Here is a 15,637-nt window from a genome sequence, read left to right as displayed (position 1 = left end):
AAATGAAATGTGGTGCTTATTTCCCGCTGTGGTGTTGAGTGTAATTTCCTCTCTATCCTGCAATTTTGCTCCTTCTAAGAAATCATCTTGTTGCGGCTTATCAGAACACAACACTACAATACAGTGTTGTTGTATTATACTTTCCCAAGTGCTTAGTACAGTGCTGTGCACACAGTAAGCACTCAGTAAATAAGATTGAAGGAATGAAAGCTAAAATCACAGCCTCTCCAAGACGCCTTCCCTGATTAAGTGCTCACATCCCCATCTACCCTCCACTCTGCATCAACTGTGCACTTGGCTGTGTATCCCTTATTATCTGTCTCCCCCATAGACTCTAAGCTCCCTGTAGGCAGGGATCCTTTCTACCAACTCTACTGTACCTTCCCAATCTCTTAGTATAGTGCTGTACACACAGTAAGTGCTCAATAAATCCGATTGCTTGATATTTTTTTTACTATGTTCACTTCTCCAGAGTTTAGAATCTCATTCGCATTCCAGATGTAGGGTCAGAATATGCATTTAAATCTCAGGTGACTGAGCTGCAAAATTCTATAATGTCGGGAAGATCCCTGATCAATCGTTGCCTTGGGCCTCGGGGGAGGAGAAACATTCAGTACTGTACCACTGTCTCCCTCCCTATGGGAAGGTTAACTGTGGCTTTCTGCAGTTTGTTTCTAAATTTGAACTTAATTCACAAGCAACTGTCACCCCACAGGTGAAGACCCAGCAAATAAAAATGTAAACTTAGGAAGAACGCAAGGAAGCTGAGGTCCTCACACTCCTTCCCTAAGTTCCGCACTCCCCATGCACCATCTTCCTGAAGCATCACTCACACGTCTCCTTTCACCTCAGAAACTTCTAATGGTTCCCCATTCATTCATTCATTCATTCATTCAATCCACTCGTATTTATTGAGCGCTTAATGTATGCAGAGCACTGTACTAAGCGCTTGGAATGTACAGTTCGGCAACAGATGGAGACAATCCCTGCCCAACAACAGGCTCACAGTCTAAAAGGGGGAGACAGACAACAAAACACAAGTAGTCAGGCATCAGTACCATCAAGATAAATAGAATCATATATAGCTACACATTAATAAAATAGAGTAATAAATAATATATACAAATATACAAAACTGCTTTGGGGAGGGGAAGAGGGTAGAGCAGAGGGAGGGAGGAGGGGAAATGGGGAGGGGAGATGGGGCAGAAGAGAAGGGAGGGCTCAGTCCGGGAAGGCCTCCTGGAGGAGCTTATAGTCTAATAGGGGAGTAACAGTGAAATCAATTACGGATATGTGCATACCTGCTTTAAGACTGAGGGTGAGGTGAATTTCCAGGATGGAGATCCAAGTGACCAGGAGATGCAGAGGGAAAGGAAATAGGCAAAATGAGGACATAGGAAAGCCTCTTGGAAGAAATATAATTTTAATAAGGCTGTGAAGGTGGGGAAATTGGTGGTCTGTCAGATATGAAGGGGGAGAGAGTTCCAGGACATAGGCAGGACATGGGCGAGGGATTAGCTGAGGGGTAAATGAGATCCAATTATAGTGAGTGGGTTGGTGTTTAAAGAGTAAAGTGTGAGGGGCTGAGTTGTAGTAGATCAGTGAGGTAAGGTAGGGAGAGGTGATTGAAGCCAATGGTAGAGAAAATCCCCACTCTTCCTCCCTCTTGGTAGCCCCACAGGCTGGGGGCTGGATCCACTCAGCCCCCCTACTCAGAGGAAAAGCTCACTACTCTCTCACCTTCCAGGACTGCATCCCATGTGAGATGGGGGCCACGTCTTTTCCAATGGTCTGGCACACCCCCCGTCACATCACCCCCCCCATACCTCCTGTCCTCCTGTCATGGTTTAGTAATCCCAGAACTAGGCCATCCTCTTCTGAAGGACCAGTCAAAGTCCATCCAGCGAGAGGTCACTTCATCCCAGCAAGGCTAAGAAAATCAGGCCCAAGATTGGTCTGGCTTCTTTACCTCAAATGAGTCTTGACCACTTTCAACATTTTCTGGGGCTAGAAGATGACCTGCTCACATGTTCATTGCCCCAGTTATTCCAGACCTTTTACTCCCTCCCGAAACCTCCTTTCATGCCTTCTCCCCCCTTCTCTTTGCTCCTGGAGACCTCACAGACTGCCTCGTTGTTAAATTGAATCCACTAGGCGTGAGCTTCTCAAAGTTCCCTGCCCTCACCTCCTCAATTCCTTCCCTCCCCTACATTTCTCTCACCCTTCCCAGCCATTTCTTAAGAAGGAAGTCTTCCTTCCAAACCTGCCTTCTCTTTCTGTGCCCCTTCTAAAGTCACTTGTTCCTACTCATCTCTCCTTAACCACCGACTTCAGCTGAAGCAGCATGGCTCAGTGGAAAGAGCATGGGCTTGGGAGTCTGAGGTCATGGGTTCGAATCCCCGCTCTGCCGCTTGTCAGCTGTGTGACTTTGGGCAAGTCACTTAACTTCTCTGGGCCTCAGTTACCTCATCTGTAAAATGGGGATTAAGACTGTGAGCCTCATGTGGGACGACCTGATTACCCTGTATACCCCAGCGCTTAGAACAGTGCTCTGCACATAGTAAGCGCTTAACAAATACCAACATTATTATTATTAACTGATTCCTCTCTGATAGCTACCTTGCTGTCACCTTGGAACATACACAGATGTGCCCAGTATGAAAATGCCTTCTTTCCATCCCACCGCACCTTCCAGCTACTGCTCCATCTTCCTGCTCCCACTCCTGTCCAAACTCTTGGAATGTATCTGCTGCATCCATGTCTTCTCTTCTAACTCCTGCTTGACCTTCTCCAAGCAGATTTCTGCCCCCTTCAGTGTTCCAAGGTCACCAGTGGCCTTCTCTTTACCAAATCTTAACGGCCTGTATTCCACCCTAATCCTCTCTGGGTCCAGCTGACTTTGATCTCTCCCTCCACCCGCCCTGTCAATGCTATCTAAGCTCAGCTTCACCAACAGAGGTCTTTTTTGGTTTTCTTCCTACTTCTCTGGCTTCTCTTTCTCAGTCTCCATCCCTGCCTCTTAATTGTGGGTGCCCTTCCTGGCCTTGGTCAGAGTCCTTTACTCTTACTTTATGCTCACTCTCTCAGGGACTTATCCCCTCCTGCAAAATCACCCACCACCCCTATGCTGATGGCTCCCAACTCTGCCCCTCCCATCTGCGGTCTTACATTTCCTCTTGCTTGCAAGACACATGCATATAGATATCCTGTCAGCACCTTAAACCCCAACTGACTGTAGCTTGTCGTACATAATGGAAACTGTGTAGGTCGGGGCATCAGAAGGCTCACTGAAGCAACTTATAAGTATTTAATGTTACCACAGTTGCTGTCTAAGGATCTACCAGTGTGAAAAAAAGATGGGGAAATGGAAGTGCTCGGCCAAGTTCCCTCTGCTCTGGAAGAAGTGGTGGCTATCGTGATAGGACTGGTTTATGTTCTTTCCTGCTTCTGCTTTGCTGTCTTTTTTTATTTTTTAGTAGTAGTAGTATATGTCAAGGATTTACTATGTACAAGGCACTGTGCTAAGCTTTGGGATAGATTCAAGCTAATCAAGTTGGACAAAGTTCATGTCCCACATGGGGCTCACAGTCTTAATCCACATTTTACAGATGGGGTACCTGAGGGAGAGAATTGAAATGACTAACCCAAGGTCACACAACAAACTGAAACCGATTCTTTCTGACTCCCAGTCTCGTGCTTTATCCACTAACCCATGCTGCTTGCGGGCTAAAGCCAGGTTGGCTGGCAGTGGCAGGAGGAGGAGGAGTAGAAGCTTCAATCAGGCTGCTCCAGCTGCTAAGTCCCCAGAGTTTGGGTCTCCACTGGGGAAGCTGACTAGGAATAACTAGCAACTAACAGGTTGCTACCAACACCCTCTACCAACACCCTGTGAGCTCGTCGTGGGTAGGATTGAATCTGCCAATTCTGTTGTATTGTGCTGTCCCAAGTGCTTAGTGCAGAGGTCTGCACACAGTCAGTGCTCAATAAAGACGATTGATTGATTGATTGATGGAACACCGCCTTGGTCGTCATATATACTGTGGCAAAACCCCATAAGTCAGCCTGATGCTGTCAGTGGCCCAAGCCCCACCCACAGCTATCAGACATGGTGGCCATTAAAGTGACTTTGGTAGCCAAAGATTGAGCTTCCCTTCTCACCAACGCTTATCAGCCTGGTCCAATCCTCGGGAAGGCCGTCGCCTTGATTGTGCCGATTAGAATGCGGGTGTTGTGTGTCTGTCGGCACACACGTGCATGAATTTCATGTTGGGGATGGCATTCCAGATGTGTTTATGTTTGGGACTGAAATGAGTGACTATTATCAGGGGAAAATCTCCCTAATCTCAAGTGATGCACGGGCAGTTCTGCCAATCGTGAGGTTTGTTGAGGCATTTCTGGTGCTGGACTAGGCCAGTTATTGAAGCTTCCACACTCAAGAATCGGCAGAGGAGGAGCAAGCTCTTAAGACTTTGGATTTCAAGCTCAGTCCTTTATCTGGTAACTCACGATCTCATCTGCCCTAGAATTGAACACTAGGCAGCTTTTTCCCAAAGACCTTTAAGGGAAATTACTTTGGTTGGAGCTATCTATTTTCCCTTCCCTTTTTTACTCTGCCTCCCACTACAAAACTGATGATATGGTCATTCCAGGAGAAAGCACACTGGGGGAAGATAGTACATATCTCATTAGATTTATCCCATCCTGGTGTCCTAAGATGCTGAAATGCGGTTGATAGCACCAGAGGTCTTTTTTCAATTGTTGCATTGGGTAGATTAATATTCAGCTGACTGCCTAGCAGAATGTGTAATCATATAGTTTAACTTATTCTAGAAAAAATATATTTTAGTTCATTCTTGGAGGCTAATAATACGATTAAATATATTGAAAGTGTTGTAACAGGATCATATACTGGAGCTGAGTTCAAAAAAGGCTGGATTATTTGTCATAAATTCAATTCCCATGGTAGTTCCTCATTAGAAGTATTAATTTATGCCTTGACACACTGCTTATTCGATCTTGATACGTTTATGGGGCTAGAGATTCATTGAGTGCTTAATACAGTGTTAGGCAACAGTTGCTCAATAAATGCCTTTTCCAGTGATGCTGCTTCTGCCATGTAAAAACAAGCTTATTAAGATATGTATATGTATGTGTGTGTGTATATGTGTATACACATATCTCCCCACTATCAGTGGAGTAAAATAGGGCTGAATTCTCGTTCAACCTACTGTATGAAAAGCTGCCAACGGAATGCAGTTTCCAATCCTGGGAAATATTTTCATCTCAGTGGATGGAGAGCACCATCAAAAGTCCTTGAATCGCTCAGACAAGGGCTTCTAAATGTTGATGATCAAACAAGATCAGTGGTATTTATTGAGCTCTTACCGAGTGCAGAGCACTGTACTAGGCTCTTGAGAGAGTACCGTAAAGTTGGTAGACATGATCCCTGCCCTCAAGAGGCTTACAATCTAGCGGGGAGACAGACATGTAAAATAAATTAAGGTAACGGGGAAGCAACTGGTTATCAAGATATGTCTGTAACTGCTGTAGGGATGGGGTATCAAAGTTCGTAGTGGGTAATCATAATAAATGTTGTGGTATTTGTTAAGCGCTTACTGTGCGCCAGGCAATGTACTAAGTGCTGGGGAGGATACAAGCAAATGAGGTTGGGCACAAACTCTGTCCCATGTGGGGCTCCCAGGCTCAATCCCCACTTTACAGATGAGGTAACTGAGGCACAGAGAAGTGAAGTGATTTGCCCAAAGTCACACAGCAGATAGATGGTGGAGCTCAGAGTAGAACCTATGACCTTCTGACTCCCAGGCCCATGCTTTATCCACTACGCCACGCTTAAATATATAGGTGATGCAGAAGGAAGGGAGAATAAGGTGGGGAATAAGGCTCCCTCACAATAGCTATGTGACTTTGGGCAAGTCACTTCTCTGTGCCTCAGTTTCCTCATCTGTAAAATGGGGATTAAGTCTTTGAGCCCCACATGGGACAAGCTGATCACCTGGTGTCTCTTCCCAGCGCTTATAACAGTGCTTTGCACATAGTAAGCGCTTAATAATTATAGTAATCATGTTGGTATTTAAGTGCTTACTATGTGCAAAGCACTGTTCTAAGCACTGGGTAATCAGGGTAATCAAGTTGTCCCACGTAAGGCCCACAGTTAATCCCCATTTTACAGATGAGGTAACTGAGGCCCAGAGAAGTTAAGTGACTTGCCTACAGTCACAATCCATGACCTCTGACTCCCAAGCCTGGGCTCTTTCCCACTGAGCCATGCTGCTTAACAAATACCACCATCATAAGGTGGGGAGATGAGAAGTTTAGTCAAGGAAAGCTTCCTGGATAAGATATGATTTTAGAAGGGCTTTGAATAACAACAATAATAATAATTATTGTGGTGTTTGTGAAACACATACTGTGTGCCAGGCAGTGTCTAAGTAGTCGGGTGGGTCCAAGCATAGTCTCTGTCCCACGTGGAGCTTACAGTCTCAATCCCCATTTTACACATGAAGTAACTGAGGCCCAACAAGTGAAGTGACTTGCCCAGGTCACATAGCAGTCAAGTGGCGGAGCTGGGTTTAGAACCCATGCCCTTCTGACCCCAGGCTGGTGTTCTAACCACTGTACTACTCTTGTCCACTGTCCCACATGGCCACTAGGCCATACTGCTTCTGTCTCTGAAGATAGAGTGGTAGTCTGTTGGGTATGAAGGGCAGTGGAGGGAGAGTTCCAGGCAGGAGGGAAGGCATGAGCAAAGGCTTGATGGCTAGAGAGGTGACATTAAAACACAGTATAGGTAGGTTGGTGTTAGAGTAACAAAGTATACTGGTGGGCTTGTGGTGGGAGAGAGCTGATCGAATGCCTTAAATCCAATGGTGAGGCATTTCTGTTTGATGCAAAGGTAGATGGGCAACCGACCATAGGAAATTTTTGAGGAGTAGGGAGTCACTTTTTTTTTTTAGGAAAATAATACGGGCATATAGGGGAGAGGGGAGAGACTGGGATGTTGGTGAGGAGACTGATAAAGCAGTCTATCCAAGATATGACACCTACTTGGACTGGCATCATAGCTTTTTGGGTGAAGATGAAGGGGCAGATTATAGAGATGATGTGAAGATAGAACTGATAGAATTTGGTGACGGACTGAACGTTTGGGTTGAAGGAGAGGGATGAATCGAGGATATTGCCAAGGCTGCAAGCTTGTGGGACAGGATGGTGTAGTTGGCAACAGTGATGGGAAAGCTGAAGAGAGGAGAAGGTTTGGGCAGGAAGATGGTGGTCATGGGTTCGAATCCCGGCTCTGCTACTTGTCAGCTGTGTGACTGTGGGCAAGTCACTTCACTTCCTCTGTGCCTCAGTTCTCTCATCTGAAAAATGGGGATTAAGACTGTGAGCCTCACGTGGGACAACCTGATTACCATTTATCTACCCCAGGGCCTAGAACGGTGCTCTGCACAGAGTAAGCGCTTAACAAATACTAACATTGTGATGAGTTCAGTTTTGGACATGTCCAGTGTGAAGTGTCAGTGAGGCATCCACAAAGAGCTGTCCTGGAGGCAAGTGGAAATGTGAGATGACAGAGAAGAAGAGTGATGTCCACTTATCCAAGGAGACATGCAGACGAGTCTGGGTTGCTTCTCGGAACTAATGAAGGGCTGTGGCCCCAGGCTCTAGAAGACTAAAGTCATGTAACAGCCTAAACCCTAAAAGCAGCCAAGGAACTCTATTAGTGGGACAGAGATGAATGTTGTCCTTGAATTCTGCTACATAGGCAACACACTGTTCAGTGATGCAAGGGCAGACAGGAAGGAGGAGAACTAAATCGAGAAGGCTAGCACGTCCTTTTTACCACTCAAGATTGCACCTGGAGAGTTTCCAGCCTCGACGATGGGAGGGAGCGTCAGACAGAGGCATATCCATTCCATTCCTAGCTTCGGCTAGCAAGTGGAAGGCAATCAAAACTCATCTATGCTGGGCAGCAGCGGCGTGGGAGAAAGTCGAGGGCAGAGACTTGGGTTTGCTGCTTGGAAGGCGGCAGTGGTAAACCGCTTCCATATTTTTACCAAGAAAACTCTATGGATGCACTCCCAGAACGATCGCAGAGATGTGTCCATTTTGGGAGAGATGTGTCCATGGTGTCGCTTTGGGTCGGACACGACTCGACAGCATAAGACAACGCCAACAGTGCACGTCCTTTGGGAAAGTGACGGAATGAGGCACTTAAGATGGCATCAAGGTGTCGGCCAAGTTGAAAGTTGAAGGAATAATGGACAGGTCTAACCTTCTTGGCCGAGAGACCTGGTCCTGCCACCAACGCCCCATCCAGTTTCTAGAGCGGTTCTGCCAATGCCACCTACAGACAATGCGGGTACCGAGTGGCAAGACGAGATCACCAACAGTGACACCCTGGAATGCAGTCAGTCCACCAGGAGGGCTCGTCCCATCAACACCTTCTTTTGGAGTTGTGTACGAGGAAAATGAATGTCAGGAGAATACCCAACCAGTTGCTCCCTGGTGAGCCTAGAAGACTCTACAGAAGCAATCCCTAGAATGATGACATAGCAGTGAACAATCGAGACATAGCACCGGAAAGCAGGTCAGCTTGGCATTCGGCAATTAGAATTAGGGTGACTGATTTGAAGCAGAGACTTTGGCAAGAATGTGACACCAAGAGGGAGAGATTAATATGGCCTTAATCACCATGAGTAACAATGTAACAGTGCATCAAAAGGCAATCTTGGCATGTTCACAATGTAAAAGAGGTTGTCATTCAGGCATTAGTCTGGTCAGCCCTTCTCTTGCCTATGTAACAAAAAAAAAAATTCACTCCTAGCTTTACCAGTGAAGTGAAAGGACACAAATATTCATGTATGTGTATTTATCTTTGCATCAATGTATGTACATGTATGTAAGCATATTTGTGAGTGTAGACATACCTATACAGTATATTATATGATACATGTTATTTGTTTGATATATTGTTTGTGTTGTATAATATATGATACTCTATGATATATTGTGTTTCTATATGCATGTACACACAAACACATAAGTACACTGTAAAAATAATCCTAAGAATGTTATCCAGAACTTTATACAAAAAAGGGAAGGAGAGCTCACTTCTGATTTAAGCCTTACCGGTGATCTGAATTAATTACAAAAATTAATTTCTGATGAATGGATAGTTTTTAAATCCAGAAATAAAAGTAGAAGTAACACAGGTTAAATAGGACAGCAGCATGGATTTTCCAGTAAATTCTCCTTTGGAGGATGGTCAGGTGAATCTTCTCCACCTCTGAGCTTGCCAGAATTACACTAAAAATTAGAGGAATTCTCTAAGAACTTTTAAGGAAATCATCCCAAAGAGCTACTGTAATTCACTTTGGGTCCACCCTTTCCAAATGATGTAATACACGTGAATCATCTGAATTCTTCCCCAAACAGGGTGGTACTTATTGAATTTAATCCACCACATCAGTCAACCTCACTGGTTCTGAATGCAGTTCCCATGTTTGTTTGTGTTTGGAAGATTCCTTGGCTTTTCATAAGTCACCCAGTTTATTCTGGCCTATTATTTCCAGATCGTGTGCACATTCTGGGTGTGCTCTAAGGATTTGCTTCCTGCTGATAGTGAGAATTATGACTGCAATTCAGTACATCACCTCCCAGTTTCTTCTGCACAATGAGCCGTTCATGCTGGTTTTTAACAGTATTCAGTTTGATGGGTATGGCACAGAAAGCAAGATAGTAATTAAAATTAATGGATTCCACTTAAAGATAAATTTCACCTTTTTTTTGAAAGTGGCCCATTTATCATGTTTTTGAACAGATTTATTTTTGATTCTTGCCACACTCTACATCTGCAAAAAGTTTGTAAAGGGTTCCTGTCCTGTACAAGGGTTCCTGTAACATTTTAATTTTCAGTGTCGTATCTGGCTGTAATTGTGAGCCAGCTAACACAAATTGGTACCTAAGGTAGATTTATCAAGGAGGCCAAAATAAGCAGAATCGCTACATACGTAATATGTTGTTGACTCTTAACTCCCTTGACTGCAATTGGTCTCTATTTTTGATCAGATTCAGCTATTCCTTCCAAAAAGAATGAATGGTTTTGAAGGGTTGCATTGTTCTCTACTTGCAATATCGACTGCTAAACTCTTTGCATCTTGAAACATCCTGACACTATGCAATGGACTGAAAACAGCTCTGTGTATCTTTTCTGTTGCTGTTGTTAATAAACGAAAGGTGTTCAAGGGCCAATATTTTAGTATGAACAAAAAGGCTATTTGATTTTTTGGTATTCGTTATTTCAAACATAAATTCCGTACTGAATTGTAAAATGAAAGAGCTGAATTTATAGAGCATCTTATGGAGAACGGGGCAGTCTGTGGCACGTTGTAGCGTAGGGAGTCGCAAGTTGTACTCGGACTTGTGTAGCAGCAAATTTGTGAGCTGGGAAATGTATCTGTTGTAATGTAATATTGTACTCTCCCAAGGGCTTAGTACAGTGCTCTGCACACAGTAAGTGTTCAATAAATACAGTTGACTAACTGAACAGGGGTAGAGCTGGGTGTTTCATCGGTCCCTTAGACCCGATAAGTATGAAACTGAACTCTTTATCTTCCCTTCCATATTCTCTCCATCAATTAACTTCCCCATCACAGTTGACAGCAATACCTTCGTCCCTATCTCTGAAGCCTGCCACTGTGGCCTTATTTTTTACCCTTCTTTCACTTCGAATGCACATATTCAGTGGGTCATAAAGTCCTGTTGTGTTTTCCTCCACAACATTGCTCCCTGTCCTGTCCGTTCACCACCATGGCCCAGGTACTTGTCATGTCCCAGCCTCCTTATTGGTCTCTCTACCAAGTCTCTCCCCTCCCTAGTCCATACTTTACTATGTTGCCGGGATCATTTTCGAAGTATGCCATTCTGCACACAGGCCCCCTCGCTCTCTGGGTCTTCAAAGTCCTCCTGTTCAAGTCATTAATATTTCTTTCCCCTGAGTCTAATCTCCCCAACTTCTATGCCAGCAGCACACGCATGCAGTCACACCCAGCTTCTGAACCTATCACCTTACGCACCCTCTTCTTTAAGCACTCATCTACCTTTTCATTTTCCCTTTCTCCTCTTGTATCTGTGCATTATTTTTGTGTCCATCTCCTCCACTTGATTGTAAACTCCTTTGGGGCAGGGATAATGTCTTCTAATTCGGTCATACTCTCCCAAGTGTTCAGTACAGCACGCTTCTCTGCATCTCAAGATTTGTTTCTAAATTTAAAGCTCATTTTTATTAACTTTCCACCACAGTCCTTCCATTCCTCCCAGCACACCTCCCTTTTGAGATGACAGTGCAGCTTGCTATTCACCAGGCAGAGGTTTGCCAGGGATCCTGTTTTGAGCGCGGGGGTCTCCTAAGTCCTTGAGAAGTTCAGGGTTCCTAAGATTCCTTTAAAAGATGTGAGGTTCTATTCTACTGCCTCTCGTGAGCAACTGAGCTACAGAGAGAATCTGTGGTTTGCTCTCTGCAAAGTGAGTGGGTAGAGGAACTGAGGATAAAGAAACAGAGTGCTCTGGCCTCTTGGGATACTGGTTAAGAGTCTGGTCAGAAGTTGTTTTTTTCCTGAGTGGATTGCCTTCACCACCCGACCGGCCGTCATCTTTCTGAGTTCCTCTCCTTGTTTCCTACAGACGGACCTATGTTGGCAGTATGCCCGGTCGTATAATCAATGGCTTGAAGACCGTTGGTGTTAACAATCCAGTGTTCCTGTTAGATGAGGTGGACAAACTGGGGAAGAGCCTACAGGGAGATCCTGCCGCTGCCCTTCTGGAGGTAAGAACTGAGATTATCCTGCCCTAAAATTCACAGAGATAGCCAGGTCTCAGGCAAACAGCGGGAAGGATCCATTTTAAATCAGAGGCCGAGGGGGAGAGAGTGTGGGCGAAAGGGGGATTTCAGCTATTGAGTGAAAAGGGAAAAAATGACAAAAAGAAACCATCCTGGTGTTCTCTTAGGAGATCTTGTATTGCTAGTGCCTTATGACCTCGATGACATTTAGAACTTTCACAGCCTGAAGCACTGAAACATGAAACTACTGGATATCTAAATGAGCACGACCTTTACTTTCACATGAAGTAATCCTGTGGTCTTTATTTCTTGTTGACACACTGGTTCACACATATGTTTTTGTTGGGGTTTTTTTATTATTTTAGCTGGAACTCTACTCCTCTCCATTTTTGTATGTAAAATAAGGTGTCATTTTGGATTCACTTTCCACTGACGTGACTCAGAATGCATCTCCATTGAAATCTTTGATCCACAAGCCTAGTAAACACTGAACTCACAGTAGTTCTTCCAAAGGGAGAAAGTAAAGACATTCCAGAGACAGAAGCTCAGATTTTGTCCTTCTTTTATTCTTGAGGTAGTTGTTTGTACTCACAGAATCTGACTGTAAATTTTTGCAGTAAGAAGCTGCCCCTTGATTATGGAATTTAACTTTAAGGTGAACGGATATCCTGATTTTGTCCAGGTGATCCAAAAATTTGGGCATCTCTCTCACCTCCCACTTTAGGGTCCTTAAGACACAAAAATCTTGAGAGGAAAAAAATAGTCGGCTAGAATTGTGGGCATCTCAGCTGATGCAGGATCAATTAAGAAGGGAGGGAGATGGGGGGGCCTTGTGTCTCCCTTCCTACAAGGAGGAAGGATGGTAAAAAGATGGAGTGATGGGAGGCCAAGGCCACCTGAACCTAGGACACTGTGGGTTCGGGATCCAAGACTTAGATGCCAATTCACTCCAAAAGGGGGGGGTCCCCTCCCATCCCACCGCCCCAGCCTCATCAGAAGTGCTAAGATGGTGGAGACAATAGAGGTGGGGTTCAATGAGCTTGACAATTCCCAGGCCAGATGTTCTGCTAGAAATCCACTTCCTTGCTCCCTCTCTCTGCCTCTTTGGTCTTGCCTAATGGAACAAAATCTGGTCAACTTACTCCCCTGTTATTCCTCTCTTTTGGTTCCCCCCATCCCACCCTCACTACCATCTCCTTCTCTCTCTGCCCTCCTTTCCTCCTCCTTTACTCTCTTTCTCTTCATTTGTGTCTCTATTTTTTTTCCATCTCGGCTCTGTATGTTCCTGGCATTTTTGCTTTTTGTGGCCTTATCCCCTGACCCTTGACCACTGAATCACTTAGAACTCTCCAAAATCTGATCCCTGCAGCTCTCTTTTTTCCACATAAAAATTGGGTTCACCTGTCACTGCCACAGCTCCGAATGCTTCCAAAGCGAGGGAGCCTTTTTTAAAAAATTTCACTTCTACAAAACTTTTTATCTGTGGTACTGTAAGGGATTTGCTCTCGGATCATGATGCAATTGTTAATAATATTTTTCTCCTCAGAAAAGCTTTTGATTTAGGGATCTAAAAGAGGTTGGTAAACATGTGTCATAGACATTGTAGAACCTGAGGGCCAAGAGATATTCAGTGATTTACCTAGAATCACTATGAGCCAGTCAATAGTAGGAAGCTTTGGAAAGAATCCAGAACTGCTAAGCTCCAAATTGCCCTTTTGCAAGCGAAAGAGCCTAGTCCTCCTTCCTCAAAGCACACGGGACTTTGCACATTCATGACTTGATCAGCCAAACATCCCCATTTAAGGTAGAAGACAGCCGGCCTCTTAATTTAATTTGTAAAATGGTAAGGTCACCTGGGTTTTGAATGTGTTTCTCCAGGTTTATCTCCCACCTTACGCTAGGTGCAGGTTTCCCTGGAAGTAGGACATTGGCCTGGCCCCGAAAGGACCAAGTCACACACGCTGTATAAGCCCATCAGCTCAGACTCCTTTTGGTCAAGGAGCAGGAGCCCTCTGAGCTGATACATGGCTCTGGAACTAGTGACTCTTACAGCTGTGAGACACGGTGGATTTTTTTTTAAATGGTCGCTGCTGAAGTTTATATGTATAAACCGTGTAAATTGCACTGTGAAGCCTGCCATTCCCTTGCCTTTAGAAAGGCTAGTTGTCAGAGCCCCAAAGCAGAAGCCCAGCAAAATCAGACCTTACTTCCATTAGCCGATTACTTGAGTTCCAGAGTGCACGGGTTCATAGTCATTTTCCAAATGCACGTGCAAATCACATTTTACCCAATGATTCTGAAGTAGCAGACTCATTTTACCCAAAGCTCGCTGCAATAGAAAGGCACAGTGACTTTAGGAAGAAGTTGAAAACGTGAAAAGGCAAGTAAAATCCGTTGATCTTCTGAGGCCCTTCATTCTTCAAATTTCACAGGTTCATTGCTCTCACCCTTACTCTTACCCCCATTTTAAACCAGAAAAGTATCGATTAGTCCTGGAAATGAACACATCTACATGTGAGTGTTTGCATTTTCTGAAAATGCCTATTTCTATTGAAGTAACTAAGGCTTTCATCAGTGGTGGGTAAAAAGGAATATCAAATATGTAGTTGCCCTTGAAAAAACCAGTCTCCTAAATCACCAGTTTTATTCCACAACAGTTTATTTTTTAAACCCAGAAATGAAACCCAAAATATTAAGGCTGTAAAGTACAAGCTAAACACAGTATACAAGCCTCACCTTTATGCTATTTTCTCGCTTCCTACAGGTAACGTAATAGTTGTTGAGGGAAAAAAAAAAAATCCAGATTCCCATTGGGAATGATGGCAATCACAGTGGTAAATGGGAGGCATATTCTAGGATAAGCTTTTCCTGCCCATAGACTCTGTGCAAGTCTTGTTGTTTATACATGAAAGATTTGTTTCATCCTGGTGCTTCTGGAGAGTTATTGCTTGGGTTAAATGGAATGTCGTTCCTATTTCCAGTTACTGTTCGTCAACAAGGGAATGCTTCTTCTAAATTTAGATGACCTCTTTGGAAAGTTAGTGGAGGGGAGATTGAAATGATCCACGTACTTGATAGCTAGTATGTAAGCAGTGAAATTGGAGCGAGTCTGGAGGCAGGCAATTAAGCTTTCAGGGGGCTTTTTCTGAATTTTGAGGTAATAAAATATAGATACAGAGAAGCCTTTGTGTGCATTCGAGCTCTCAGCAGGAAATGGCAGGGATGTTTTTGCCTTGGAGTATTCATCTGGTATCGGATGAAATTTTTCCGTCTTCCTAATCTCTGCAGAGTTCAAGCTTCACTGTAACGTAGAGGCGAATTGTTCAATGCCCTTGGGATGGTTTGGGCAAGAATGTGCGAAAACCATACAAGGGAGTGTTCTTTATGAGCAGGGTTTTTTCACATGTAAACTAGTGCAATGTATCAGCACTGCCTGATCTCGCTCGGAGGAACCATGGTCATTTCTCGTGCAGTCGTGTAAAGGAGAAGAAGCTCCCTGTCATGCAGCCAACCCCAAAGAGCTGTGGCCCTGGAGGCCACTACAGGGAAAGGTCAGAGGGCCAGGGCCAACAGCTAGGGCGTCTGGAGGCAACAGTTCCCTGGAGCGTTGGCAAATTACCTATTTTGAAAAACCAGTCAGGTGTCATCCCTGCCCTTTAATTAGATGTCCTTAAAGGTCTGAGCCTGCTGATTGTCAAGCCAATGGGATGGCCCTTAGGAGGGTCGGTGATTTGCTAGGCCTGAGTGTCAGAGAACCGGAAGAAAAGATTTCCTGGA

The 15,637-nt window shown here is 44.5% G+C and overlaps 1 protein-coding gene across 1 annotated transcript in view; it reads left to right on the top strand.

The window, feature by feature from the left end:
* The window catches only part of LONP2 (lon peptidase 2, peroxisomal), a 139,601-nt gene that overhangs the window by 57,558 nt on the left and 66,406 nt on the right, over positions 1-15,637 (top strand). The window contains exon 8 of the mRNA XM_029075905.2: positions 11,704-11,845. Within this exon, the coding sequence (XP_028931738.1) occupies positions 11,704-11,845 (142 nt within the window). The remainder of the gene's footprint in view (positions 1-11,703; positions 11,846-15,637) is intronic.

Source organism: Ornithorhynchus anatinus, chromosome 11, assembly GCF_004115215.2.
Source record: "Ornithorhynchus anatinus isolate Pmale09 chromosome 11, mOrnAna1.pri.v4, whole genome shotgun sequence".
NCBI classification, from domain to species: Eukaryota; Metazoa; Chordata; class Mammalia; order Monotremata; family Ornithorhynchidae; genus Ornithorhynchus; species Ornithorhynchus anatinus.
Note: the sequence above shows the minus strand (reverse complement) of the source record. Positions and strands in the feature narration are given on the sequence as shown.